Source organism: Lampetra planeri, chromosome 36, assembly GCF_965212315.1.
Source record: "Lampetra planeri chromosome 36, kcLamPlan1.2.h2, whole genome shotgun sequence".
NCBI lineage: Eukaryota > Metazoa > Chordata > Hyperoartia > Petromyzontiformes > Petromyzontidae > Lampetra > Lampetra planeri.
In genome coordinates this window covers 1375331-1402098 of record NC_136142.1, presented here as the reverse complement: position 1 = coordinate 1402098, position 26768 = coordinate 1375331, and the positions used below count along the sequence as shown (strand labels likewise).

General features: G+C 53.0%; 1 protein-coding gene across 1 annotated transcript; it reads left to right on the top strand.

Annotated features, from left to right (window-relative positions):
• Nucleotides 1-13947: 13947 nt before the first annotated feature.
• On the top strand, nt 13948-25491 carry LOC144730686 (putative G-protein coupled receptor 153). The gene is made up of 5 exons (XM_078611364.1): nt 13948-15706; nt 17942-18122; nt 18672-18919; nt 20148-20500; nt 21444-25491. Exons 1-5 carry the CDS (start codon nt 14849-14851, stop codon nt 21565-21567), a joined length of 1764 nt encoding a protein of 587 aa, XP_078467490.1. The 5' UTR covers nt 13948-14848; the 3' UTR covers nt 21568-25491.
• The last annotated feature ends 1277 nt before the right edge of the window (nt 25492-26768 follow it).

Below are 26768 nucleotides of genomic sequence, written 5' to 3'. Positions count from 1 at the left end.
ATGTCCTCTCAAATACCTCAGCAATCATCGCCTTCCATCGCACTATATCCATGATATTTACTCAACAGCTTGTTAACAACTTAAGAGCAATGTATGCGTGTGGGTAAGGTTATTCTATCTCGCTTTTTGTCCATGATATGACGTCTTTTATTAGTGTTGCCTATAAGGGGAGTGTGAACAGACACAATGTGGTGTTCATGATCTCGTGTCTTCCACCATTAGAGACACAGCGCATTGGGCGGTTGAATAATGTTATTGAATGTTAGTGAATCGTCTTATCGCGTATAAATAATGACGTGGCAGACGTCAATGTCATCAATCCATCGATTAGTAATGATTGTCAATCTGACGATACATGCATGTAATTAGATGTGTTAAGAATCAATGTGGGTTTTTTTGTCCGGTTATCACGTGGTGTACGTTATGGGTACACGTCACTACTGCAGCCACTAGAGGAGCTATCATTCACTACAATGTAAACAAGCCAATATCGTTGTTGAGTCCAATAGTTGATCCGGATTTGCAACGATGTTTTGTAAACGGGTGCGCGGTATAAATCGTTCCACCCCTAATCACCATAAATTATCAACGTCCACTTTGATTCAAATGATATGTTGGTGATGCTGCTGCTGCGTTGTCAGTAGTACACAAACAATAACAACTTTTCACAAGCACATTGGTGAATAACACGCCGTGCGTGTGAGTGTGACCTTATAAGAGAAAGTATATATATATATAAATAAGCGACGTTTTGGGCAATGGTCCATCTTCATAGCACATTAAAAACAAACGTCCCCCCCCTCCCCCAGTAATAACCAGGGCGGCCGCTGGATTCGAACCTCTGCATTGTCGCAGAGCAGAGCTTACACATTAATAAAATACAAAAACTCGATACAAACGAATGTAAATGATGTCTTTCATTTTTACTCCATGAGATACATGTTTTACAAGCCACGGCAGTAGCAGATGCTCAATGCACAAATGTAAAATAAATAAATATCCGCTCGCGTGCGCTGAATGGTGGTCACCACAAAGAACAGAACCGTGGATGCATATAACACAGGACCCGTGGGCCGATTCATCACAAAATACAAAGGTGGCATCATCATCATCATCACGTGCGCGATGACTCACACACTGCTCTCCTGCTGACGATATCATCTAGCGGCTAGATTCTAGCCTCATCAACAACCTCGATGTCGAATTACAACTGCTGCTCTCAACATCGAAAGGGAAAGACATTGGTAAATAATGTAATTCCTCAATTGAGTGCGTAATTAAATTCCTCACCGTATAAATCCTCTCCACATAATTCGCTTCGAACACTTTTGTTTTCCTAAAACAGCTGTAGGTCAACATCAGTGTAATAGGTGGGGTGGGGGAGGGGTGTGAAACAATCTATGTTTGGAGATGTTTCGCGTGACAAATTTTTTCACTTCCACGAGCGAATTCAACTCCGCAAAAATTGTCCGCGAAACACCACCGAGACATCATCGCAGAAACAAACATTCCACAACCAGAATCCTTCCAATTATAGCCACAACTTTACACTCTACACCCAACACCACCACCCCTGCCCGCTCTCCCGCCGTTTCCCTCTGTGCGCCTGGATGTGCGTGTGTCTACGTGTGTGTGTGTACGTGTGTGTACGTGGGTGTCTACGTGTGTGTCTACGTGTGTGTGTACGTGTATGTGTGTGTGGGGAGCGGTAGTGTAGCGGTTAGCGCGCTGCGCTACGAACCCGCCGGCGTGGCCACCCAATGGCACCAATTAGAATGTCTGTGCGCGTGTCTGGTGGTCCATATACGCTACATTGCAGTAGCTGAGCGTGTCTTTGTGAACAGCGGTACTATTGACAACCGCTCTGGTTGTAAGGATTGGCTGGATCACCGTCATGGCAATGTGGAATTGCCAGCATTGGCTTTGGCGCTGCCCAGCTGATGCCCGAACAGTCCTAAGAGCGCGGTCGCCCGGTGTGTCCCCACGTCACCTGGTGTGTCCCCACGTCGCCCGGTGTGTCCCCACGGTGTGTCCCCACGTCGCCCGGTGTGTCCCCACGGTGTGTCCCCACGTCGCCCGGTGTGTCCCCACGTCGTTCACGATCGATCCTGAGCCACGCGCAGAGAGAGAGCTGAGCGGAGTCGGTCATCGTTATTATTTTTTGAACCCAGGACACCACCACGTCCGTGTGCACGGCAGCCTCGTGGACGCCTCCGTCGTCTTCAATTGCGTGGTTGGTGAATCGTGCAAAGATGGGAGTCTCCTTCCAGGATGATGCGAAGAGGAAAAGGTGCAAAGCCAGCAGTGCTGGTGGAGGAAGAGACGATATGGGGAGATCTCAAGACAGCTGAATTCATCACGCAGCAAACACCAACTGTGATGAAGCATGGTCGAAGCTCCCCCACGACCGACACGGACTGGGGGAGCCTTTATTTCATCCAGCAGCGTACGCATGAACACATCTCATGCAACTATGTGACACACATTCCACAGGGTATGTGTGACAGGGGTAGGGGCAGCCGTGATGGCGTAGATTCACCCCGCCCGCAGGACGGGCTGCTGCTGTCTTCTTGTATCCACTGACATTTATGTAGCGCAGTGTATACACATGTCCGTGAAAGTACACATTCCCACACAGCTATAGAGGCCACACGCATACACACACACACAGCCACACACACACAGCCACACACACACAGCCACACACACACAGCCACACACACAGCCACACACACACAGCCACACACACACACAGCCACACAGCCACACACACACACAGCCACACACACACAGCCACACACACACACACAGCCACACACAGCCACACACACACAGCCACACACACACAGCCACACACACACAGCCACACACAGCCACACACACACAGCCACACACATACAGCCACACACACACAGCCACACACACACAGCCACACACACACAGCCACACACACACAGCCACACACACACAGCCACACACAGCCACACATACAGCCACACACATACAGCCACACACACACACACAGCCACACACAGCCACACACACACAGCCACACACACACAGCCACACACAGCCACACACACACAGCCACACACATACAGCCACACACACATACAGCCACACACATACAGCCACACACACACAGCCACACACACACATACAGCCACACACACACATACAGCCACACACATACAGCCACACATACAGCCACACACATACAGCCACACACATACAGCCACACACATACAGCCACACGTATATGGGCCACACACACATCCACACACACACACAGCCACACACGCGCTCACTCACTGACACGCGCTCACTCACTGACACGCTCATGCAAAGACAAAGATCCCCCATATAGGCTGTATCGACTGCCAGCGAACACGGCGCGCGATGTGGCGGTTTGGCTGAACACCACGCCCGGCCGCCTTTGACTCCCTCGTGGCGATGTTCACACATCGCACCAGGTATTAATTTTACGGCTGGGACGACTTAGGGGAGACCCAGAACCGACTCGGATATTCGTCACCAATTTTGCCTAGGAGCGGGAATCTAACTCTGATTCCCGGTGTTCGTAACGCGGTACGCTAACCACTGCGCCACCGCTCACATATACACAAAACAACAAAAGATCCCTCGTATAGCCTAAACAGACTGTTGGGGCAAGCGCTGTTAGCGAGTAGCACCCTATGACGACCGGAACAGCTCACGACGGGGTGGGTGGCCAGCACCACGCCCGACCGCCTTTGTATCTCCAGTGGCGATGTTTACACACCGCACCTGCAGTTTACTCATTTATGGCTGAGTCCACCTAGGCGCGGTGTAAGGCACAGACCCGGTTCGGCTCTCACCTGCCATTGACTGGTGTTGTCCGTGACCGGGAAGGCGAAGGTCCGCCGCGCGGTGCGCTAACCGCTGCGCCACCGCTCCCCACTCAACCCCCACCCCTCCCCCCACAACCAGCCGCCGTCACCGGCTGCTCTCCTCGTGTGGAGCAGCATCGCGGATGAGCCGGGCTCGGTGCGGCATCCGCAGCTCCATCCCGCCAGTGCTGGCTTGTGTCATCATCATCATCATCCTCCTCCTCCTTCGCTTCCTCCAACTGGTCCACCTCTTTATCAGCAGCAGCAGCAGCGTCTTCCTCCTCCTCTGCTCGCCCATGATCATCGTCACATCTGCGTAGGGAGACGGGACCCTGCTCGCTCGGGAGGCGCTGCGGATGAGAGAGGCTCAAAGGCGGTGGAGAGCGGCGCAGCGCATCGGAGGTGAGCCCGCGGCAACGCACGGCGGGGTGGCACGTGCACTGATACGTGCGTGTACTCGCCTGTACGCAGCACTGACACATGCGCACACAAGTACCGCTGTTTAGGTCACAATGCACCGAGTGCTTTAGCTCATTGGGTACGCGTCCGCTGATACACGCACGTACACACGGCGCCGAATGCCGTCGGAGCGGCATGCATACGCTGAGATGTGTGCTCATCCGTGGCACGTGCATACGCAGCAAGGGTTTGTGAGTGAGCTCGTGACTCAGCTCATAGATAACACGTACACGTGTACACACATGTACACACGCGTGTACACACGCGTGTATGGCATGCACAAAGACAGAGATCGCCTTTATAGGGCAAGTGCTGTACGCGAGCACCTATGAAGGCCAGAATGGCACACGAGAGGGTGGATGGCCAGCACCACGCCCTGCCGCCTTTGTCTCCCCAGTGGCGATGCTTACACACACCGCACCAGCTACTCATTTGATGCCGAGTCGACACGTGTCATTGTATGCCAGCGCAGTGCGCTGGGATACAATGACACGTGTGCACGCACACTGCCACACGCACACTGCCACACGCACACTGCCACACGCACACTGCCACACGCACACTGCCACACGCACACTGCCACACGCACACTGCCACACGCACACTGCCACACGCACACTGCCACACGCACACGGTACAGCTGACATGGTGACTTTGTACCCGCGGGCGGGAGCGTCACTGAGTCTCAAGACCTTCTCAGGAGGGTCGGGCATGGTCGGTCAGACGCGTGTGAGTGCACTGGCAGTGCGCGTGCTTTGTGGAGTGCATGCGGAGTGCATGTGGAGCTCTTCCACTGGCAGAACAAAGCCGATAATGTAACGTGCTTGTTCAGGAGCGCCACACTGAGTCCTTCGACTCTTTTTCAGAAGGCTCCCGCTGCTTTTACATTGGACTTTCATTTATTTTAAGATGATTATTTCCAGCCAATTAAGGACGAGTGCTTCTTATTATCGTCATCATTCACGTGGGCAGGAGGTAACCGGATCGCCCGGTGAAAACCTCACGGCTTGCGCAAGGGGGCAACGCTCGATCCCCCGTACAGATGGAATACATAGAAATTAAGAGGAGGTTCTACCCTTTCTGACAATGAAACAAATCTTCAGATGTTCGAACGGCAAATATATTTACATTTTGCAAGCACGCCTGGTGTATTTCTAGAAGGGGTGAACGCTGTTTTTGTCGTGGAGATGAGTCCACACTTCGCTGTACCGCCGTCTCCTGGCGAGCCGGGGTATGGCAGCCCCTTGACGCACACGGGAAGTTTCCTCTTTGTGTGATCCACCAACCCCTTGCTGCTGCTGCTGCCTGCACGGTGGCAGATCACAGACAGCTCCCACCAGTGTGGCCAGTAGGAGGGGTGTGTAGGCAGCATGTTGTACGCCTCTGGAGGCGGTTGCGTGGCTCTGTGGATCAGTGGGCAAGCTGACAATGGACCGCGAGACTCATTCATTCTGCCGCACTTACATAACGCGGCGCCCCGCTCAATCGAGCCAATCTCAGAGTCTCTCATTCGCAGAAAAGCTCCCACCAGGCAGGCAGGCAGAGCTGTCGCGATTATCTTGACAGGCCGCTACGTCGTTCTCCCCGCACGCGGAGAAAAAACGTCGGGCATCGTCGCCGACCAGAATCATCATCATCTTCATTTGTCCTGGAGAAATCCGATGAGCTAGGAATCTTTTTTTTTTTCACAAAAATGTCCAGTAGGGGCACGGGGTCAGAAAGGCGAGCACGCGGCACCACAACCCCTGAATGGTTCACCGAGAACTACACGAGGCAGGGATTCAACCCCTGTTCGCTGTGCCGAGCAATTCGCGGACATTCCACATTCCTATGGCGGAGGAGATTAAGCGTCGTGCGTGGCGCGATGCTTGCTCGGGTTGACGCCGCAGCGACAGGAGGAGGAAGATTAAATGTCATATTGGCTGCTGATGGCACCGATGCGGCCTTGGGTTAAGGCGCATCGCTGGGAGGGAGCTATGATGGCCGATGGAACGAGATTGGTGACGGAATGTCAGTCGAAGGAGGGGGATAAACACGCCAGAGAGATGGATTGTGAGCGTTGGTGACGACTTGGGGAGGCATTGATCCGGCAGCGGATTGACCCTGGCTCATGATGAGGATGGAGGATTGTGGATGCCAGTGTGAAGACGCACACGCTCACTAACTATTGGCCTGTTACTCATCTAGACTGGGACGCGAGATCACCGGGTGACGCGTGCGTGCGGGGGGAGCGGTGGTGGAGCGGTGAGCGCACTGCGCTACGAACCCGGCGAACAGAGTTCGGTGCCTGCTCACGGCAGACACCGGTGACGATTATCTGAACCGCTCCTGGGCCTCCCCTAGGTCGACTCAGCCCCAAAACGAGTACCTGATGCGGTGTGTAAACATCGCCCGCTTGAGAGACAAAGGCGGCCGGGCGAGGTGCTAGTCACCCATCCCCACCTGTGCCATGCCGGCCTTCATAGGTGCTACTCGCTAACAGCACTTGCCCCAACAGCCTGGTGGGTCTATACGGGGGAGTGGTGTCTTTGTCTTTGTGTCACAAGGTGCATCTGAACCTGCCCGGCTCGTGTCGGAGCTGATTCTGTGCAACCCGGGCGAGAGCTCTCGAGACCAGGAGACGAGTCTCGTCCTGCGAGAGTGGGCATGTGTGGCTTTATGCTGCTGCCATCAGGGGGCTGCGGTTGCCTCAGCCACCGCTGCTGCTGCTGCGTGTGCGCGTGTGCGTGATCCCAAGTGAGTGATTTGCGGTGCAATTTTCCAATTTGGAACGCATTTGGAAACAAATGTGGAGCGTGGCGCCGTCACACGATGCGCATGACTCGAGCGAACGACGCCAGGGGGTCTTTAACGTCCCCACTGTGAAGCAGCAAGCGGCGAACACGTCGCAGCAAGTCCATGTCGCCGGGCTACCGTCGGTCAACTCGGCGTTCAATATGAGTACGTGGTGCAGTGTGTAAACATCAGCGCCGTTGCCGGCCTTCACAGGTGCTACTCGCTAACAGCACTTGCCCCAACAGTCCGTTAAAGGGCGGACACGGGAAGGGGACATTTGTGTTCGTGCGTGCAGAATGAGGACAGCGTTGGAACTGCTCAAAGTGAAAATATAAGGCACAGTTCTGCCATCGAACGAGAGAGGATGCCAGTTTGTATAACCCAGACACGTCCTCTCTCGTGTCAAGACGCACACACTCACTAACGCCATTACAGAGGCAGTGCTGTAATGCTGATGCAGACCCAGACGGGTGACGATTGTCTACCCAGACGGCATTCCGGTCGCCATAGACAGACTGCCAAACTGCATCGAATCAAAGTTGATTTCCTGCTGCAAATGAGCATTTGAGGCGGTGGCTCATCTCCGTGTTCACAGCCACGAGCCACTGGGAGACGTTCCACATTCGTTTGTCGGGACACAGTCTATCCCAGGGGTTACCACCTATCCCGAGTTTAACTCCAGCTAGCGGTGCGGGAATTGGCATCTGTGGTGTTCGGGTGGCAACAACAATTGCTTTGCACCGCGAGATCTGGCTTGACTTTATTGCAGTAGACTGCAGCGGAGATTATTGGCAATAGGCCCAGTGCCGACTGACGGTTGTACTGTGTCTGGGTTTGGTCTGCAGTGGGGGGGAAAGGTGGCAAAAACCCTCGTCCGTCCAGAGCACAACCCACGATTGACTTCCCCCACAAATGGGTTCACCGTTTATCGACCCCAGGAAGCGAGGGTTGATGGGCTGAGTCATCCACCCACCAGCCTCCACCAAAACACCACCCCAAGGATTTGAACTCGCAGCTTCCCGATCGCTCACTGCCTAACCACCGGACCCATCCTGGCCGCCTGTGTGCGTGGCATGTGAATTAATATTCCGCACGGAGAGTGCATCTGTGTATTCTTGTGCATCGCGTCTCGCCACCGTGGAGCGTGGCGCACGAGGGAGCATACGCAGAGGTAATCATCGCGACACCAAATGCAAATGTCCCCCGTGTAGGCGTCACAAACTTGGGGCAAGTGCTCTGTTAGCTAGTAGCAGCACCACCTTTGAAGGCCGGCACGGCGCACGAGGGGGTGAGTGGCCAGCACCACACCCGGACGCCACTGGTCTTGGCCTTTGCGTGTTCAAATATTTCCGCACATCTGGATCAGTACAAAATTCATGCCGCTCAGCTCGCCCTCTCCCCCAAAACGTCTTCTCACAATCTCAACATGCAAACGTATTTCTCTGTAATGTGCAGCGTCTTGAGATGACGTTACGTTGAGAATTTTGATGAAATAATATCCTGTTGAAATGTAACATAGACTGGAAATGTTGCGCGACATTGTGTTGGTATAAGGAGGTCGTGGGTTTGAACCCGACCCTGATTCCTGTATATTTGGATTTTGCGTGTCTCTCTCCCCGTGGTCGCGTGGATTTTTCTCCAGGCCCTCCAGTTTTTACACTCCACATTTAGAATCAACGTGCCATTCGAGTGCTTGCCCGCTATACATTTCCACATATACAAGCCACTTAGTTGGTCTGTCATTTGTGATAGCCAGGTCGCTTCTGAAAAAAAGATCTATATAGCTCAGTGGGCCTTACCTGGTAAAATAAAAATGTATAGATTTGAATAGTTTAAATATGTCTTGAGCCTGGCGTTGAACAGGTAAGAGGGGGAAGCGAGTTCCAGACTATGGGGGGGGGGGGGGTGTTGCAGCAGAGCAGAGTGAGCGACCTCCCCACTGAGCGACGGTTGATTTGGTGGCTTGGACAGAAAATGCCTGGGGTGGAGGGGTTGGTGGGGCGAGACGAGAGGGGAGCGTCACGTGCGTGCGTGCGTGGGCGTGCGAGTTGACACTCATTATCTCGTTAATTCCCGACGATAATGAACAATTCCTCGCAAGCGGCTCGGCGTACGTGCCCCGTTTTAATCGTTGCGCATCTCCCTGAGCTAGCCACGTGTAAAATAAATAAATAAATAACCCCCACCACCCACACGTGGCAGAAATATAGAAATATCTAAATGTCGGCGCACCTTCTCGCCGCAACGCGGACCGAGCGAGCACCGCATTGGCACAGTCCTCGCGCAAGGCTCGGGTAGCACGGCTAAAACAACAACAACAACAAACAACAACAACAATATATCGGCACTGCTCCGGTGTGTAAATCGCACGCTCGCTGCCAACGCCGCCAATTACGAGCGTGGCCACGGCCGTGGGGTCCACGACGACTTTGCAGATCTCCTCCTCCATACAGTTGTTCTGCTGCTTCTGCTTCCGATCGAGTGCTGTGTTCATACGGCGTTGGTGTCCCAGTGACATGCATTGTCCCTTGATGGCCTAGATCCGTGTGCTTGAATAATTTTCAGAGGGGCAGGGGGGGGGAGGGCACTTTCGCCGATGCGACGTGATCGGTGCGAGGGCCACCACTCGTTTGAAACCATTGGGGGGGTTTAACGGCACGATGATGATGGTGGGGTGGGGAGGGTGTTCACTCGTTGTGAATTGTCAGGGACCGCACTCAATGCCACCAGGGGTCACCAGTGACCCGCGGGCCTTGCAGTGAAGAACCCTGCTCTAGATGCATCGCCTTGATCGTCAGCCATGAGCTATTTGATCTGTTTAGTGGGTGGGGAACCTTTTCTCTGCCAAGGGCCATTTGGACATTTATAACATCATTCGCGGACCATACAAAATGATCAACTTAAAGACTAGCCTGTTATATTTTATCAAACATTTAATTAACTCACCCCTAATGTGATGGCTGGAACTGCCAATTTATTTCGCGAGCATTATACTGCCCACGGGCCGGACGTTCCCCACCCACTCTAACTCATGTGCTGCGACGAATGGCCATTCTTATAAACGTCGCCGATTATGTGTTGTTGACGAATGTGTTGAGTTGTTGCTGTTCGCTGTGCTTCTGCACTACTGCCAACGCAGCAGCAACAGCAAACAATGACCAAATAATTTGTTTTATCTGTGAACGGCTGCCCAAGCCATCGCCACCTCTCTGGGTGATCCAACGCTACAGCCTAGACCCTGCACACAAGCTGATGCCATTGCTCCATCGCCGCTGCAGTGGATGTCCTTCCGGAATGTTCTTAAAATTGGCTTCGGTTCGGTCCGTCAGTCTCGACCAGTGAGTTCCCATTCACCAATTCTGCTTCAACGTATCGATTCAAACAGATAACTATGCTCACGAAACGTCGAATCACGCATTGCAGGAATTGATGATCAACAATTAATCTGTGTTGAAACCAACGACCAAAGTTCGATTCTCTTCTACGGCTCAAATCAGCAGCAAGTGCCATCTGAACCGGTCCTGGCCCCCCCCCCCCCCCCACTTCACCAGCCCGCACTGACCAGCGTGGTGAAGTATGGTCGAACAACCCCCATGGCCGGTATGGCGTGGGGAGGGCCTTCTTTCACCAGTGGATCAAAAAAAATGGGATGTAAATTATAATTTCATAAACATTTTAAAGGACATTTTTAAACCTATTTCAGCCTCTTCCTTTGAGAATCGGGTCCGTGCCCATTGAGTTGTGTTGTCCCTTTTGGAAGTGGCGTCCTAAGTAACTTTAATTCATCATCATCATCACGGTCCATGCGCAGAAAACCCGTAGGTGTCCACTGCACATTTCGGCATTTGTTTCCACTTTCTTCTGTCTTGTGCCAATATGCTCAAGTAGTGGCCACAGCTTTCTGGCTCCAATCTTTGTCGTCAAGCCATTCTCTTCGAGGTTTTTATTGCTGTCCGGTTCATTCCATGTTTCCAAAACAACAACAACAACACTTTATACATTTTTCGGTTGTTGCCCATCATACGTATGTGTCCAAATGAGGCCAGTTTCCTGCTCATCACTGCCTGCACCGTCAGGTCTTCTTCTGTGTGCAACCTTTTTATTGCTTTAATTAGGACCAGTTCATTCCTACTGTGGTGTTAGGCAGCTCACTTTCCCGATTGCATGCTTTTATTTTACTTCGCCACCAAATTCTACGACCGTCAAACGCCTCGTTTGTGAGTTGACCAATATTCCTTATTTGTTTTCTGCAATTGTGAAGTCGTTGTCTTTGTTTTTGCTGCTGTGGTCACAACACCACGGCTCTCCCGTCTAATATAGCCAGGAAACTGGTGAAAGGGGATCATCATCCCTGTAGCAAATCAAAATAAACTCAATGTGTATTTTTTGTATTTGCTCTTGTCTGTTCCAGTGTTTGTTGTTTCACGAATGACAACGCTGGCATACTCTCTTGTTGATTCCTAGAGATGCGAATTTGTTGGCTCGGAATCAGGGCCTGAATTCTGTTGGCTTGGAATGAGGGCGTGAATTCTGTTGGCTTGGAATCAGGGCCTGAATTATGTTGGCTTGGAATGAGGGTCTGAATTCTGTTGGCTTGGAATGAGGGTCTGAATTCTGTTGGCTTGGAATCAGGACCTGATTTCTGTTGGTTTGGAACGAGGGCCTGAATTCTGTTGGTTTGGAATGAAGGCCTGAATTCGGTTGGCTTGGAATGAGGGCATTAATTATGTTGGCTTGGAACCAGGGCCTGAATTCTGTTGGTTTGGAATGAGGGCCTGAATTCTGTTGGTTTGGAATGAGGGCCTGAATTCTGTTGGTTTTGAATGAGGGCCTGAATTCTGTTGGTTTGGAATGAGGGCCTGAATTCTGTTGGCTTGGAATGAGGGCCTGAATTATGTTGGCTTGGAATCATGGCCTGAATTCTGTTGGTTTGGAATGAGGGCCTGAATTCTGTTGGTTTTGAATGAGGGCCTGAATTCTGTTGGTTTGGAATGAGGGCCTGAATTCTGTTGGCTTGGAATGAGGGCCTGAATTCTGTTGGTTTTGAATGAGGGCCTGAATTCTGTTGGTTTTGAATGAGGGCCTGAATTCTGTTGGTTTTGAATGAGGGCCTGAATTATGTTGGTTTTGAATGAGGGCCTGAATTCTGTTGATTTGGAATGAGGGCCTGAATTCTGTTGGCTTGGAATGAGGGCATTAATTCTGTTGGCTTGGAATCATGGCCTGAATTCTGTTGGTTTGGAATGAGGGCCTGAATTCTGTTGGTTTGGAATGAGGGCCTGAATTCTGTTGGTTTTGAATGAGGGCCTGAATTCTGTTGGTTTGGTGGCGCAAGGCCCCGCAAGAAACATGCAGTGAGATTATTTAGATTCATAATCGAGGTTTTTTTTGGGTTAGATTGCATAAATATACAAAACATGCCAATTCGAATTGACAATTCGAATTGGCATGTTTGTTTACGTGACAGACCTTACTAATTGGCTGCATCGGGTGGTGGCGGGTTTGACGACGCCATCTAACCCTTTAATGGATAATATCGGTCGCGAAAGGCTATGTGTAAAACATTCTTAAAATTTTTTTGCTGCTATAAATGTCCAAATGATAAGACACTTTGTTGAGCTATCATTTATGGCCAGATCGCTTCCCGTAAAAATAAGTTAATACCTCGGTGCGCTTTGCCTGGTAGGATGGGGATGGTTTAGTTGAATTTGTTTGTGTGTTGGGTGATTTGTTTACATTTCTTGAACTTTGCACTCCTATCATGTTGTTGTATTGTTTGTTGTTGTAGCGTTCTTACCCCGTGCCCCGACTGGACATCTGTGAAAAAGAGCTTTATAGCTCATGGGATTCCTCCTGCAGAATAAATACATATTTTGATTCTGATGTTCTCTTCGCGGCTTCAATGGCCCTTTGCTAGTCCATCCAGCAGTTTTTCGTATCCCAATATGAGATCTTCCTCTTGATCCGTATCCCAATACAAGATCTTACTCTTCATCCGTATTCCCCATATAAATGGCCACAATACTCAATCCATCTCTTTTTTTTTGTCTCTTCTACATCCATCTACAGCTTATCGTCCTTGCCTTGTATCGCCGTTGGCCTTGTGTTACCACTTCCTATTTGTGCCCTTGCCTAGTTCGTACACGTGCCTGCTCTTGTATCCTCCAGCGCAGTATTCAACGTCCGCTACATTGCTTCTCCAGCCATTTCTGCCGATGTCCTCACCTCATTGCACAGCTGTTCGTACTTCGTCGCCATCTCGTACGATACCTTGATCTTTAGCCTTAATCTGTCTCTTTTTCTGTGCAAGTTCCAAGGTTTTCTCAGCTACCCGTTTTCTTTTGGGTCTTCCGTGCCCATGCTGCGTTAATCCCCCCCCCCCCCCCCACAAATTGACGGCGGCGTCACTTGGACCGTGCAAAAAAAAGGAGCCGTGGCGATTGCGAGCACCCCGTCCGGTGGGCATGCAAACGAGCAGCCAGTTCCGCCGCCAGACACGCAAACAAAGGTGCATAACAACAACAACAACAGCAGCAGCAGCCATTCGCCACACAAGTGCGGGGGGGGAGGGGGGGCGGAGGAAAAATCTGGGCCAAAGCGGAACGCTTCTGGGGCGTTTGGCTCCGAGCGTTGCGATCGACGGCGGCCGTCTTGAGCGCACGAGCGGCGTGCGATGCCGGGCGGAGTGGTCGGCCCGGCCGGCGGGAACCGAGCAGGCGAGAGGCTGTGGTCCCCGCTGCTCCCCCCCGATGGGTTGGCGCTTATCCCGCGAGCGACTGGACGCCTTTGTCCTTTCCTTCCCTCCTTCCTCCCCTCCCTTGTTTCGGAGAGAGCAGGCGGACGCGTGTGATGCTGCCGCTCGATGCTTCTGGCCCCCCGCGCCGTGGTGGTGGTGGCGGCAGCCGACCCCGCCGCCTGCTGCCAGCTGTGTCCCCGCGCCCCGCGTGACCCACATCTCCATCTCCTCCGCGCTAACAAAAGGAGCGCTAATGAATTGACAAGAGTCTCGCTTTTGCAAGGCGCGCTCTCGCCTCGTTGGAATAGCGATTACCGAAATATATTATTATTATAATTCGCATTATCGTCGTTATTAGGTTTCTAATTTTAGCATCGGGGCTGCGTGGCGGCCTGTGGTGGGGGAAGGAGGGGGGATTGTTGGAGCGAGCCGGAGCGAGCGAGCGAGAGAGGAGAGACTCCGTTGGCGGGCGACGCTCGCCGGGGTGCAGAGAGCGCACGTGAGGAATGGAGAAGGGGATGTAAATCGATTCGATTAATATCTACCGCTTTTCATTTCGGAAGCTGCCACCAGCGTTCAAGGATTGTGCGTCGCTGCTAATTGCTGCCGTAGCCCCCAGCCGGTTGAATTCTCAGCGGCGATGATCGCGCCAGGAACTTGAATTTCCCTTCGCCTCTCAAGGTGGCCTGGAGAATGTCGCGCAGCTGTGGCGCTCGCCGGCAAACCCGACGAAAGCGGCCGACGGCGAGAATCCTCCGGCCGGCTTCTTGCCAATCGCCTGCCGCAGCCCCGGTCGTGGCGTTCGCTTGAACCGAACCCGACCGACCGCATCGGCGAATCGGATGCTTCGTCGGGGTCGCGCCATCCGCCGGCTCGCCACCGGCTCCCCGTCGTCGCCGGCACCTCAGGACGCCACCGTCCGCTCGAGCGTCTTTCGGACGCCGCCGTCGGCCGATCTTCGCGCCCCGAGGCAGCGGCTGCCCCCGGCCGTGCCGGGACTCCCCGCTCGATGCCGCCCCTGAGCAAGTGGAGGGACCTGAGCCACGCGCCGACGATGAGCGCCGACGAGCCGCGGGCGCCCTACAACCAGTCGCTGTCGTGGCTCATCTGCGCCCTCGTGGCGTTCTTCGCCAACGTGTGGGGCATCCTGAGCGTGACGGCCAAGCAGCACAAGTGGAAGCCGCTGGACATGCTGATCTGCGCGCTGGGTGCGACGCACGCCCTCAACGCGGGCGTCCCCATCGCCATGTACTCCGTCATCCAGATGCGCAAGTACTCGTCGGACTTCGAGTGGAACGAGGGCGTGTGCAAGGTGTTCGTGTCCACCTTCTACACACTCACGCTCGCCACCAGCTTCACCGTCACGTCGCTCTCCTACCACCGCATGTGGATGGTGCGCTGGCCCGTCAACTACCGGCTGAGCAACGCGCGCAAGCAGGCGCTGCAGACCGTCGCGGGCGTGTGGACGGTGTCGTTCGTGCTGTGCGCGCTGCCCGCCGTCGGGTGGCACGACACGGCCGAGCGCTTCTACCACCGCGACTGCCGCTTCATCGTGGGCAAGATCGGCCTCGGCTTCGCCGTCTGCTTCCTGCTGCTGGTCGCGGGCAGCTCGGCGATGAGCGTCGCCTGCATCGGCGTCGCCTTCTTCCAGACGGTGCGCGCCGGGTGCGGGCGCGGCCACGCCGCCGCCGCCGCGGGCGCCTCGGACGCCGCGTTCACGGTGCCCGCCATCGTGGTGGAGGACGCGCAGGGAAAGCGGCGCTCGTCCATCGACGGCTCCGAGTCGGTGCGGACGTCGCTGCAGATCACCTACCTCGTGACGGCCGTCGTGGTGCTCTACGATGCGCTGGCCGCCATGCCCATCATGGTGAGCGACGTCGTCCTTGCCATCCCCCGACCCACCCCTCCCGTGAGAATCACGCCGGCTAAGGTGTATTGTCAGCCTGGGCGCCACGGTGGCGAGATGTTAACTGCCTTGCCTGGTATACAGGAGATTGTGTGTTCGATCCCGGCCCTTGGCGCCTGCTGCTGTATATTTGGAGTGTTCATGTTCTCCCCCCGTGGTCGCGTGGATTTCTCTCCGGGGTCCTCCGTCTTTTCCCTCCACAGTTATTTGGCTGCTATTCATTTCCACCGTCATGACGAGCCACTTCGTTGAGCTGTCATTTGTGATAGCCAGGTCGCTTCTGGTAAAGAGCTGTATAGCTCAGTGGGCCTTAGCTGGTAAAATAAAATAAAATATAGTCGATCGTTTTTCTATACTGTGGCCTTTTCCCCAGCCACTCTGCTTGATTTGCACGTGGTGCCAAATGGTCGCGAATGGGAATTACTCCCAACGACCCCGATTGCAGGAGAGCCGTGTTTCTGGACAGTGGTCGAGCTGGCCATAGTGAGCGAGTGCATCACCGACACTTGAGATTATTTTAATTGTGCGGTCATTGGTGACCGGGTTGAGTCCGTCAACTCACTGCCCCGGAGAACCCGATTTAATCGCAGCGGGTGGCCGAAACCTGGATTATTTTTAAACCCAGCATTTCGACAGTGCCGGCTCAGTGCTCCGATCTCCGCTCCATCCTAGCCACCTTTGTCTCTCCCGAGTGGTCGCAGCTGACACGAGGAGCGTCTCGAGCGTCACACCGTGCGGTGGACTTCTCCGTGTCGTCCCTTCCCCTTGCCGGTCGAGCGTGCACCCTTCGTCGTTGTGAACGCTCATTAATTGGCCGATAACGCCTTTTATACTGTATACATATAGAGAGAGAGAGAACCAGCGGAGCCGCGTGTCTGCCACCTTCCCCGGGTTGTCTGCGGCCTCCTCTCGTTCTCTCTCGACGACAGCGGGCGATAGACTGGGCCGTGCAGAGACGGCCATGCGAGCAGCGAGCCGCTCGCTGGGTGTAAAGTGCTTCATTAATCGGAAGCTACCGTCCGCTCAGCAATGTCACAAATTACACCAGAGGTGTTCAATTAAAAGAGGAAGGAGCTACTAATTTTAGACCCCGGATCGACGACGGAGCGGAGATGCTCCCAATAATTTGTTTCTTTGCTGCGGCCTCGTCTGTGGAGGCTCTCTCAGGACGCCGCGTGTGCTTACCCAGTAAGCATGCAAGGCGCCACAGTGGCGAGATGTTATTTCGCTTGCCCTAGTATGGAGGAGGTCGTGGGTTCGATCTCAACCCTGACGCCTGTATATTTGGAGTTTGCATGTCTCTCTCCCCGTGGTCGTGTGGTTTTTTTTCTGGGTCCTTCGCTTTCTCCAACCACATTTAGAAACGTGCGTTCAGAGTGTTTGGCTGCTATAAATTTCCACACGATGATAAGCCACTTCGTTGAGCTATCATTTGTGGCCAGGTCGCTTCTGATCTAAATATATATAGCTCAGTGAGCCTTACCTGGTAAAATAAAAGATGTGTTTTTTTCTAGTTTATGCAACGTTGGCCCAATCTTCTCTCTCTATGAGTCTGTTCTCTCTCTCTCTGAGTTTTTTATCTTTCTCTCTGAGAGTGAGAGGATACCGTGGAGAGGAGCGTTGCAAATTGAAATCGTGATTTCTGCCATCGGTGTCGTCATCGGCCACTGGCTATCCAACTGCCGGACGAAATCCATTTCAATGCAATTGTTACCACTCCTCAGTGTTTTCCAGTTGCGTCCCTCCAACGCATTGTTTATTTATTGTATTTCACTGATGAACGACAACAACGACAACAACGACAACCACCACTTGCGTTGAGATGGCGCGGTTAGAGTGGCGTCACACAAATTGGCGGATGCGGCCGGGCTGGCAGATGTCCTCTCACCACAGCCATTCGAAGCAAAAATGTTATCCAAACCAATCCGTGAACGAATAGAGCGTCGTCTGCCTCTGCTTTTGCTGTTGCCAATCGTTACAATAACCAATAATTATAACAACCAATAGCTACAGCAATCGACAGCGTTTGAATGGCAGGAAATGACCGCGGATGTCCGCAAAGAAGGCCACAAACGCTGAGCACAGTACAAATAGAAGAAAATCCAAAATTCGATAAACGTCGTGATTTTATTTTGCTTGTGCCTCTGTCGTTCTCCCCGCACCCTCCCATTGTCCCCCCGACCCCCGTCCCTCAAGGCCGTGAGCTTCGTGAGCATCCGGCACGACGCGGCGCGACCGTGGATGGTGATCGCTTGCCTCTGGTGCTCGCTGGTGCAGACCATGCTCTTCCCGGCCATGGTGTGGCTGTGCGAGCGCTACCGGGCCGACTGCCGTGCCATCTGGGACAAGTGCCTCGCCCTGCTGGCCAGCGACGAGGGTGCGGAGCCGATCGCGGGTTTGGCAACTGGACATCTGCGTGAAAGAGCTTGACAGCTCATCGGATTTCTCCAGGATAAAAGAAAAAATTCCGATTCTGTTATTGTTTTTTGGATGTTGTCATCGTTGTTGTTTTCCGCCGATGCGGAATCTGTCACGGCTCTCGCAGGGCGACGCGAGCCGTTGTGCTAGAGGACGTCCCGCGGAAGTGGATGTCGTGGCGCTGCCTCTGAGGCCCCGTGAGGTGGCTGCCGCTGTGCCCGTGTGTGGCGACGCTCGCCGGCCCAGGAGACCTTTTGACCCGGTTACCGGCAGCAGATGCTCGACACCCCATTGTTGAGTCTGAGCCAGATTGGCAGCAGACGTAGCGCAGCAGCGTTGATGCTGTTGTTGCTGTTCCAGAGACCGTGCGGTCAGAATGGCGCGTCCCTAAGAGCGCGCAATGATGGACGTTCAGACCTACTCTTCTCCGCATCTGCGTGTATCTCTTATCTCTCCCTTTTATCTCTCCCACCTCTCTCTCTCCCCCCCGCGCGACCGCCGCGTGCAGAGAAGTCCGCGGGCTGCCCCTACGCGTCCCCCTACGGCTCGGCGCAGCGCTTCGACCCGCTGGCCCCGCCCGAGACGCTCAGTGTGGAGCGCTTCACGCACGGCGGCGGCGGCGGCGGCGGCGGCGGCGCCGATGGCTGCGGCACCGCCGGGGAGCCCGGAGAGCCGGGGGGCTCCGAGCTCCACCTCGGCCTCGACAGCTTCCCCCTCTGCGAGCTGCCGCAGGGAGACCGCATGCAGTACCTGCAGGTGGCAGTCGCACACACACAACAGGCAAACCACCGTCACCGTCACGATCCATGGACAAAAATCCCGCAGGTGTCCACCGCACATGTTCCTCTCTGTCTTGTGGCATGATGCGCAAGTCGTGGCCACATCTTTCTGGCACCAATCTCTTTATGCCATCGTGAAGCCATTCCCTCTGAGGCCTTCCTCTCTTTCCAGTTCCCTCCATTTTTCCGAACAACACGTGTTACATTGTCCTGCCCGTTGGCCATCCTACACGTGTCCAAATAGTGCCCGTTTCCTTCTCACCACTGTCTGCATCATCAGCACCACGTTGTCTTCTACGGTGCAACTTCTTTATTCTACACTGGTCACTCTTTGGGTCCAGCTTAGATGCAGTGTCCTTCTGTAGAAATACATTTTGAGTGACAACTATATCCCATCAGTCTTTTTTAATGTGCGAGTCTCGCAGGCAGACAAAGCTGTCCTGAACACCGTATAGCCTCGAACAGAGACTGCTGTTAGCGGGTAGCAGTACCGATGAAGGCCGGCACGGCACACAAGGGGGACTGTGACCAGCACCACGCCCGCCTGGCCACCTATATCTCCTTGGTGGCGATGTTTACTACACACCGCACCAGGTACTCATTTGAGGCTGAGTCGACCTAGGGGAGGCCCAGGACCGATTAACGTAATCGCTACTTTGTGTTGACCGTGAGTGGAAATTGAAGTCTGGTTGACGGGTTTGTAGCGCAGCATGATAAACGTTGCACTCCGCTCCCCTCACATGCACGTACACAGACAAAGATCCCCTGCAGAGCTGACTGTTGTAGTGATGTTAAATGATGATCGATGATGATGACGACGACGACGATGACGAATATGGTAACAATGACAATGGAAACAATGACAATGAGCAATAACAGTAACGATGGCCATGACATTACAATAACAATCACTGTAGAAGATGATGAGGATGATGACAACAGTCGTGAAATCAATTACAATGATGAAACACGATGACGATGATGGTGACGACGAAGATGTTGATGGTGATGACGATGACGACGACGACTATGACGATGGTGATGACGATAACTATATTGACGATAAAAATGGTGACGACGAAGATGGTGACGACGATGATGGTCACCACGATGACGATATTGCTGACGATGATGGTGATGTCGACGATGACGACGATGATGATGCTGACATCGACGATGCTTGGGCCGCCGCGCTCTCCCCGCAGGTGCCGCAGACTCGCCGCTTCTCCCACGACGAGGGCGACGTGTGGCAGGGCGCGCAGACCGCGTACCTCCAGGTCTGGGCGCCCACGGGGGGCTCCGGGGTGATCCACATCCACGGCGCCGTCAAGCCGGGCGACCTGGGCCCCGGCGGGGGCTACCTGCTCGCGCCGTACTCCGACCCGCAGCTCGCCGGCCACCCGGCCTACCACCACCACCACCACCGACGGCGCCGCCTCTCCGACGACTACGGGGCCCTCATGCGGCAGCGGCTACCGTGCGGCGGCGGCGGGGGCAACGACGTCGGCCAGGCGGGCGACGAGACGGCGCCGGTGGCGAGGGCGCCCGAGTCGTCGCGGTACGTGAGCCGCGAGGACGTGGCGCGCTTCATCGACAAGACGTCGGTGACGCTCGGCGGCGGCGGCGGCGGCTCCGGCGCCACGGCGACGGAGCCGGCCGACTCCGCCGAGCTGCGAACGATCGTGCTGGCGGACTTGGCGGAGGAGCCGCGGTGCAGGCACCCCGCCCCCCTCTCTCCTCACCCCAACCCCAGCCCCGATCCCGCCGCTCCCAGCGCCGACGCGGGAGGAGGAGGCGGCGGCGGCGGGGACGACGGTGCCGCGGAGCGGACTCGGGTCTCCGGCGTCGACGGCTCCGCGGGTGGAACTCCGGCGCGCGACGGCGACGCCTGAGGACTTGCCGTGCCGGTCGTCTCGGTGTCGCCGGCCAAAGAGGCCGCCGCGAAACCGTGCGGCCGAGCGGCCGGCGCGACGCGCGACGGGTCGGACGGCGCCGCCGCCGTCGCCGCTTGCGCTCGATCCGCGTGCGAGCGGGGAGCGCCGGGGGAAGCCGGCGCCGCGGCCGCGAGCGAGAGCGCGGCGTCGTGAGCGAATACGTGCGAGGCGGCGAGCCGGACCGACCGACTCGCTCGCTGACCGTGCGGAAAGAAGACGGGCGAGTGGCCGTTGGTCGTCGCAGGCCGTCGCGTCGGCCCGGCGGTGACGTCGGAAGCGGGCGCTCGACGGAGCCGAGCTCGGATCTGTCCTCGCGACGCATTGCGCGAGCTCGGCATTCACCGGAAGCGTGCGAACGAAAGCGAGCGGAGCCGCTGTTGTTGCGATGTCGCGACAAGAGGCCCCTGTGTGCCGACGAGGGTCGTGAGAAATGTCACGGCGTGTCTCGTTTGTGGGAAAAGAAACACGTGGCCCAGAACAAGCTGTGAATTTTAATGGCAAGGAAACGTATAAAACATTTTTTTTTATTGATTTCAGTTTTCTTTTTTCTCTACTCCTTTTGCACAGGGCTCAAGTCTTGCATCGACGTGAAAAAAATGTAATTACAGAGCAAGAAGTGCCTGGGGTGTGCTGGAGAGAAAGCCATTGCTTAAATAAAATAATTGCTTCTCAAAAACAAGAACGCTGGTGAACGTCCGGCGATCTTACAAAAGCCTCGGGCAGCTGTGTGCACAGGCACATTGATGAGTGGGTGAGACTGTGCTAACAGTCGTTGTATCACTCTGAAAGGCATACCCCGTGATCATCGTCATCATTATAAGCCATGGTCTATCCACTGCTGGATGAAGGCTTCATCACGCTGTCACCATTCCTATTGGCCCTCTGATAAGAATCTGAATATTTATTTTTCCTGGAAAAATCCGACGAGCAATTTTTTTCACAGATGTCCGGTAAGGGCAGGTCAGAACGTTACAACAACAATACAACAACACAGTCCATCTCACTTCTTCACGCGAACCGGTCTAAACGCTGCCATCTCCCCGGCGACCGACGTGGGACAAGTTCTCCCCTACGCGTTGCGGCCGCCGTTCCTTCGTAAGGCCTGTCCATGGGTCGTCATCCCTTCTCGTGGATGCGTCCTGCCCAAGCCCATTTTCTGTTCCCAAGAGTCCGTTTGCTGTCTGTGATTTGCAGTTGTTCACCGATGCTCCTCTTTCTGTCTTGCAGTTTATTTCAAGTACAAGTATGGGCCTTTACATTCCTCTTCAGCAGGTCCCAGAATTCCCACTTATCGAGCAAAGCCACACTTGAGTCCAAGGACTCATTATCAGGAGGGTGCTGCCACATTTGGGTTATTATTTTAAGATGTTTCAGCAAGTTAATGGGTTGTTTATTATATGTGGGGGAGGAAACCCGCGAGGGGGCAACGCTATATCCCCGTACAGATAGAAACAGATGGCGATTACTCCACCGCCTTCTCCTGTGCACCGCCTTCTGGCGAGCCAGGGTATGGCACCACCTCGTCGCCCACGGGAAGGGAGTTTCACAACGCCATCTGTGTGGTGATCCACCAACCCTCGGTGCTGCTTCCACGGCGCTGCTGGGTTACAGGCAGCCACGTGCAGCGCAGCTACCACCGCTGCCCGGCTACCCGCCGGTTACCCTCAGAGCGGAGCTCGTCAGAACCCAGCTGTTGTCACGGCTTGCCGATCAGGCGCGGGTCAGCTCATTTTTATCGCGTTGTCGCCTGACCCGAACCCGAACGGCAACCCGTCAAAACGTACAATTCCGACCTGCATCGTGGGTACCCGTGGGTCGCCGTGGGAACCAGAATCTGTTACCAATTGCAGGACCGCAGCGTTTCCCTTGCTGCTGTTAGCCACCAACTTCAGGAGGATTTCTTCATCGACGAATTCGGGGTTTTTTTTGTTAATGGGAACTGAATGGCCTGAGCATTCAGATACCCTCGTGTGAGTTACCCCATCCGGCGGATTTGAGTCTGACGTTTTTAAATAATACAACGTGTGTTTTCGGTGAAGTATTTGGAATCGCATATCTGTTGTCAGATATGTCTCCTCTGCAATGCACTCAAAACGACGTCTCTCTCTGGGCTATTATTCATGAGGAGGTGTGACCTTTGTGACTGTTTAACGATGAATCTTTACAGGAATCGGCGCGATTAATCTCGCTCCGGTAACGTCTGAAAAATATTAAGCTGATTAAAACAAAAGAAACCCGTTTCGTTAGTATCCCCGCTCGATGTTGTGCAATGTTTATAATATACGTAACGTTTTTTTTTTGGTACATTTTCCTAAAATGTAAATAACACAGTGAAATTTGTTAGGTGTAAAAAAATATGTAAAAAAACACGAAACGAAAACTTTTGTACAAAAAACTAAATCCGTTTGCATGCTCTGTCTTGCGAACCGATATCAGTTGCAGCGTTGGATTCACAAACCCGCGAACGTGCGCGGTTCGTCAATTCGTCCGTTTATCGAATCGTGATTTTGACATCTCGAGTCTTTGCAGTGTCGCCACAACAACGGCACGGTTGTTGTATCTTTTACCCTCCCCCCCCTCCTCGCGCTGTTGATGGCATCGCCGAGATTTCACGGTGCACTTACGAGATGACTGACAACACTGCCGCGTGCCGCGTGCGTGGAAGACACCCACACCGTGCTGTGACGATGGAGTGCGCTCGCTCTTAGCGTAACGTGGCGCTTCATGGGTACAGACAAGTCTACGGACTGAACCTGCCATTGCTCGTTCGCAGCTATGCCAGCAGCTCTGAAACAGCAGTCCTTTATTCAAAGGCCACTCCCCAACCTCTGCCTTTCCACAGTCTACCAAATCTTCTTCTTTGCTGTGCCCACGCAGCTCGAGGTGACGCTTGGCAGGTGAGCGGAGTGATGCTCGTTATCAGTCTGGTGCTTGACTTGGGATGATTGCGTAATAGGGGGTGAATTTAAAATCGCCGATTTTGAAACAACGCAATTTAATCGCTCCGGCAGTAATGTTTCGGTCGGGCGGTTTCAATGGCAGAATGTTTGCATATTTTTTTAGCGCAGAGATCCGATGCGGTGGTTCGTACGCTGCACCGCAAACCTGGTGTCCTGGGTTCGATTCCCGGCTACGGCTAACAACTTTCACTCGTCACTTGATGATAGCCTTGGAAAACAAACGTGGCTAACATCACTGGCGTGTGATATGTGGACCAGTCCCGGCAAGACCCCTCGTCGCTAACCCGCGTTGACCAGCTTGGCGAAGCATGGTCAAAAAAGCCACATGACCTACACGCCATGGGGGAGCCTTCACCCAGAAGAGTTGCCAATTATGATATTTGTCATCTGAAAATCTAACGTGATTGAATTTGTTTTATATTACATGTGCTTTGATTTACATAGAAGCAGTGATGAGTGGCATCTTTAAAGTTACAGTCTCCTCATTTGTCATCTACGGATGCCGATGCTGTGATGATGAATCCATGGACCGCGTGCGTTCACCTTTATAAAGAGGCTGACTGTGTGTGCGTGTATAGCCCTGACACGCAGTCTCTCGTGTGCGTGTGTGTGGAGTGGTGGCACTGATACGCACCCTGGGCGACACAATTCGTGCTCACAGCCGACATCGGTGATGAATACCTGAACTGCTCCTGAGCCCCCCCCCCCTCGGTCGACCCAATGAGTACCTGGTGCAGTGCGTGAAACGTCAGCACAACGAGACGAAGGTGACCGGGCGTGGCGCTCGGCACACCAACCGCCTTTATATGCGCTCGCTAACGCCACTTGATAGACTACATGGCGGATATTCGGTTTTTTGTCCAGCCATAAATATAAAATAAATGATTTTGCCATGTGACGAGCATCTGTATAGCTGGCTGTGTGTGAAATGTGTAGCAGTCCGAAAGTGGATCAGATGTAATTTGCAGTGAACTGAGAAGTCGTTTTCTGATATCTGCGGCCATTCTGTTCACGTGGGGAGCGTGCCCTGCTCTGCGAGAGTTCCACATGTAGTAACGTGTGTGTCGTGACATTCACCCGAAAGTGCAATCGCATCAACATTGGAAGTGCTGCTCTCAGTCGCGTGCGATCGTGCTACATCTTCAAACAGGAACACTTTGCATGCCCAATTTACATCGGTTTGGAGATTGTGGCATACGCACTCAAACACGCGGATGCCAATATGAGACTGCTTGCTTGGATCGTGTCTTTAAATAAAAGGTAAAATATTTGCATTGTCACAAGATTGGAAATGTACCTACTCATGCACCGTGGGCTTATTTCCGTTCACGCACTCAATATTACCATGGTTTTAGAATGTGTTTTTTTTATATCTTTCATAACATGTTTAAATTGTATTATTTCATGCGATCTTTATGTAATTTATTCAGTTTTATTTTCTTACTATTTATTTTCGGAATGTGTGCGCAATGGTGTGTGATTATTGCTCTTGTCGTGTTGTGAATTAATGGGTTGTGTCTGCGGATTTTTTTTATTTTCTCTGACCCAAGTGGAACTGATGAGCTGCTGCCATCTCTGTGAGAGTCGCCTTGGACACGTGTCGTGAATCTCAAGGGTCCGTCCCGGTTAAATAAAGATCAATGAAAAATAATGTATATCTTGTGATAATATCAAATCCAAATATACACGCTTTGTAATATTTATGCCTTGATTAAAAAAATATATATAATTCTATACGCCAGAGCGATCGACTAGGGGATGTGGTCTCTGGATTGATGTTGAGGTCTCGACAGGGGAGGGGGGTGGGAAAGTGTTTAATGAAATATTAAATTAGCTTATTATTGAAAGCCACAGCAAGTGCCCTCGAGCAATTCGGTTGTTCACATTTCAGGCTCTTGTTGGCCGGTGTATCCAACGGTGGTCAATATGAGTAGGCCGACGTAAAATGAATACGGCCGCAACATTTAACGTTGTGAGGTTAATGTGTCATCATGAGTTTTGTTTTGTTTTCGTACTTTTGGAAAATCGTTGCCCCCCCCCAAAAAGCATATGGTTGTTGTAAGATTGTTAACAATTGTAGTAAAGTTTGGGTTTACTGTTGCTTGTTCCACATGAATGTTTGCTCTCACTCTTAAAATAAAATGAGCAGCGACATTCAAAGAATATACAAGTGGGGAAATTATTTCCTGAGTGGTGGACGCAAAGATATGTTTTAAGTTCCAAGTTCATTTGAGATGAAGAGACCAGGTTAGTCTCGCCAAAATTACAAAAAAGTATTAACTTAACGTAATGGGCTCAATCAACAAAGTGGAAAAAGGTGAGTGGACTAATTGACCAAAGAGATCGTGTTTGAGACATTGGGAGCTGCACACGGTAAGGAGCGGCATTTGAATTGCGCAGTTGACTACGTACGGTGAGAAAGAAGTTCCACATACAACCTACCATGCTGATTGCGTCGATGACAACAACAGCTCTGTGGAGATGACAATGCCACGGCCTTCAGATATTATTCACTGAGTGCAGAACTCCGCTGTCCTGTTTCACACGACGTAGCCATAGCAGCTCTCTATTAACTTTTATCCGAGGGTTATCTGCATTGTTTTTTTAAATAGCACGGTTGGCTACGCACGGTGCGAAATAAGTTCAACGTACATACGAGTAAAATTCACGTATAAACCCCACGGATAATGGGATCTGCAGTTAAGAGTTGTGTAAAACCACACTTTTGTAAAAAAAAAATAGTTGGTGTCCACGAGCCTATTTTTTTTGTTACCAGTGGCACACCACGGCAAATGGAATAGTCGAGGATATAATACATGAAGGGAAAAGGGAAATACGAGGAAAAGGTATGGAAAGGGAATGGAAGAACGAGAGCAAAGGGTCAGGGGAGATTTAGATAGGGATGAGGAAGAGGCGACATCGGGGATTCCAC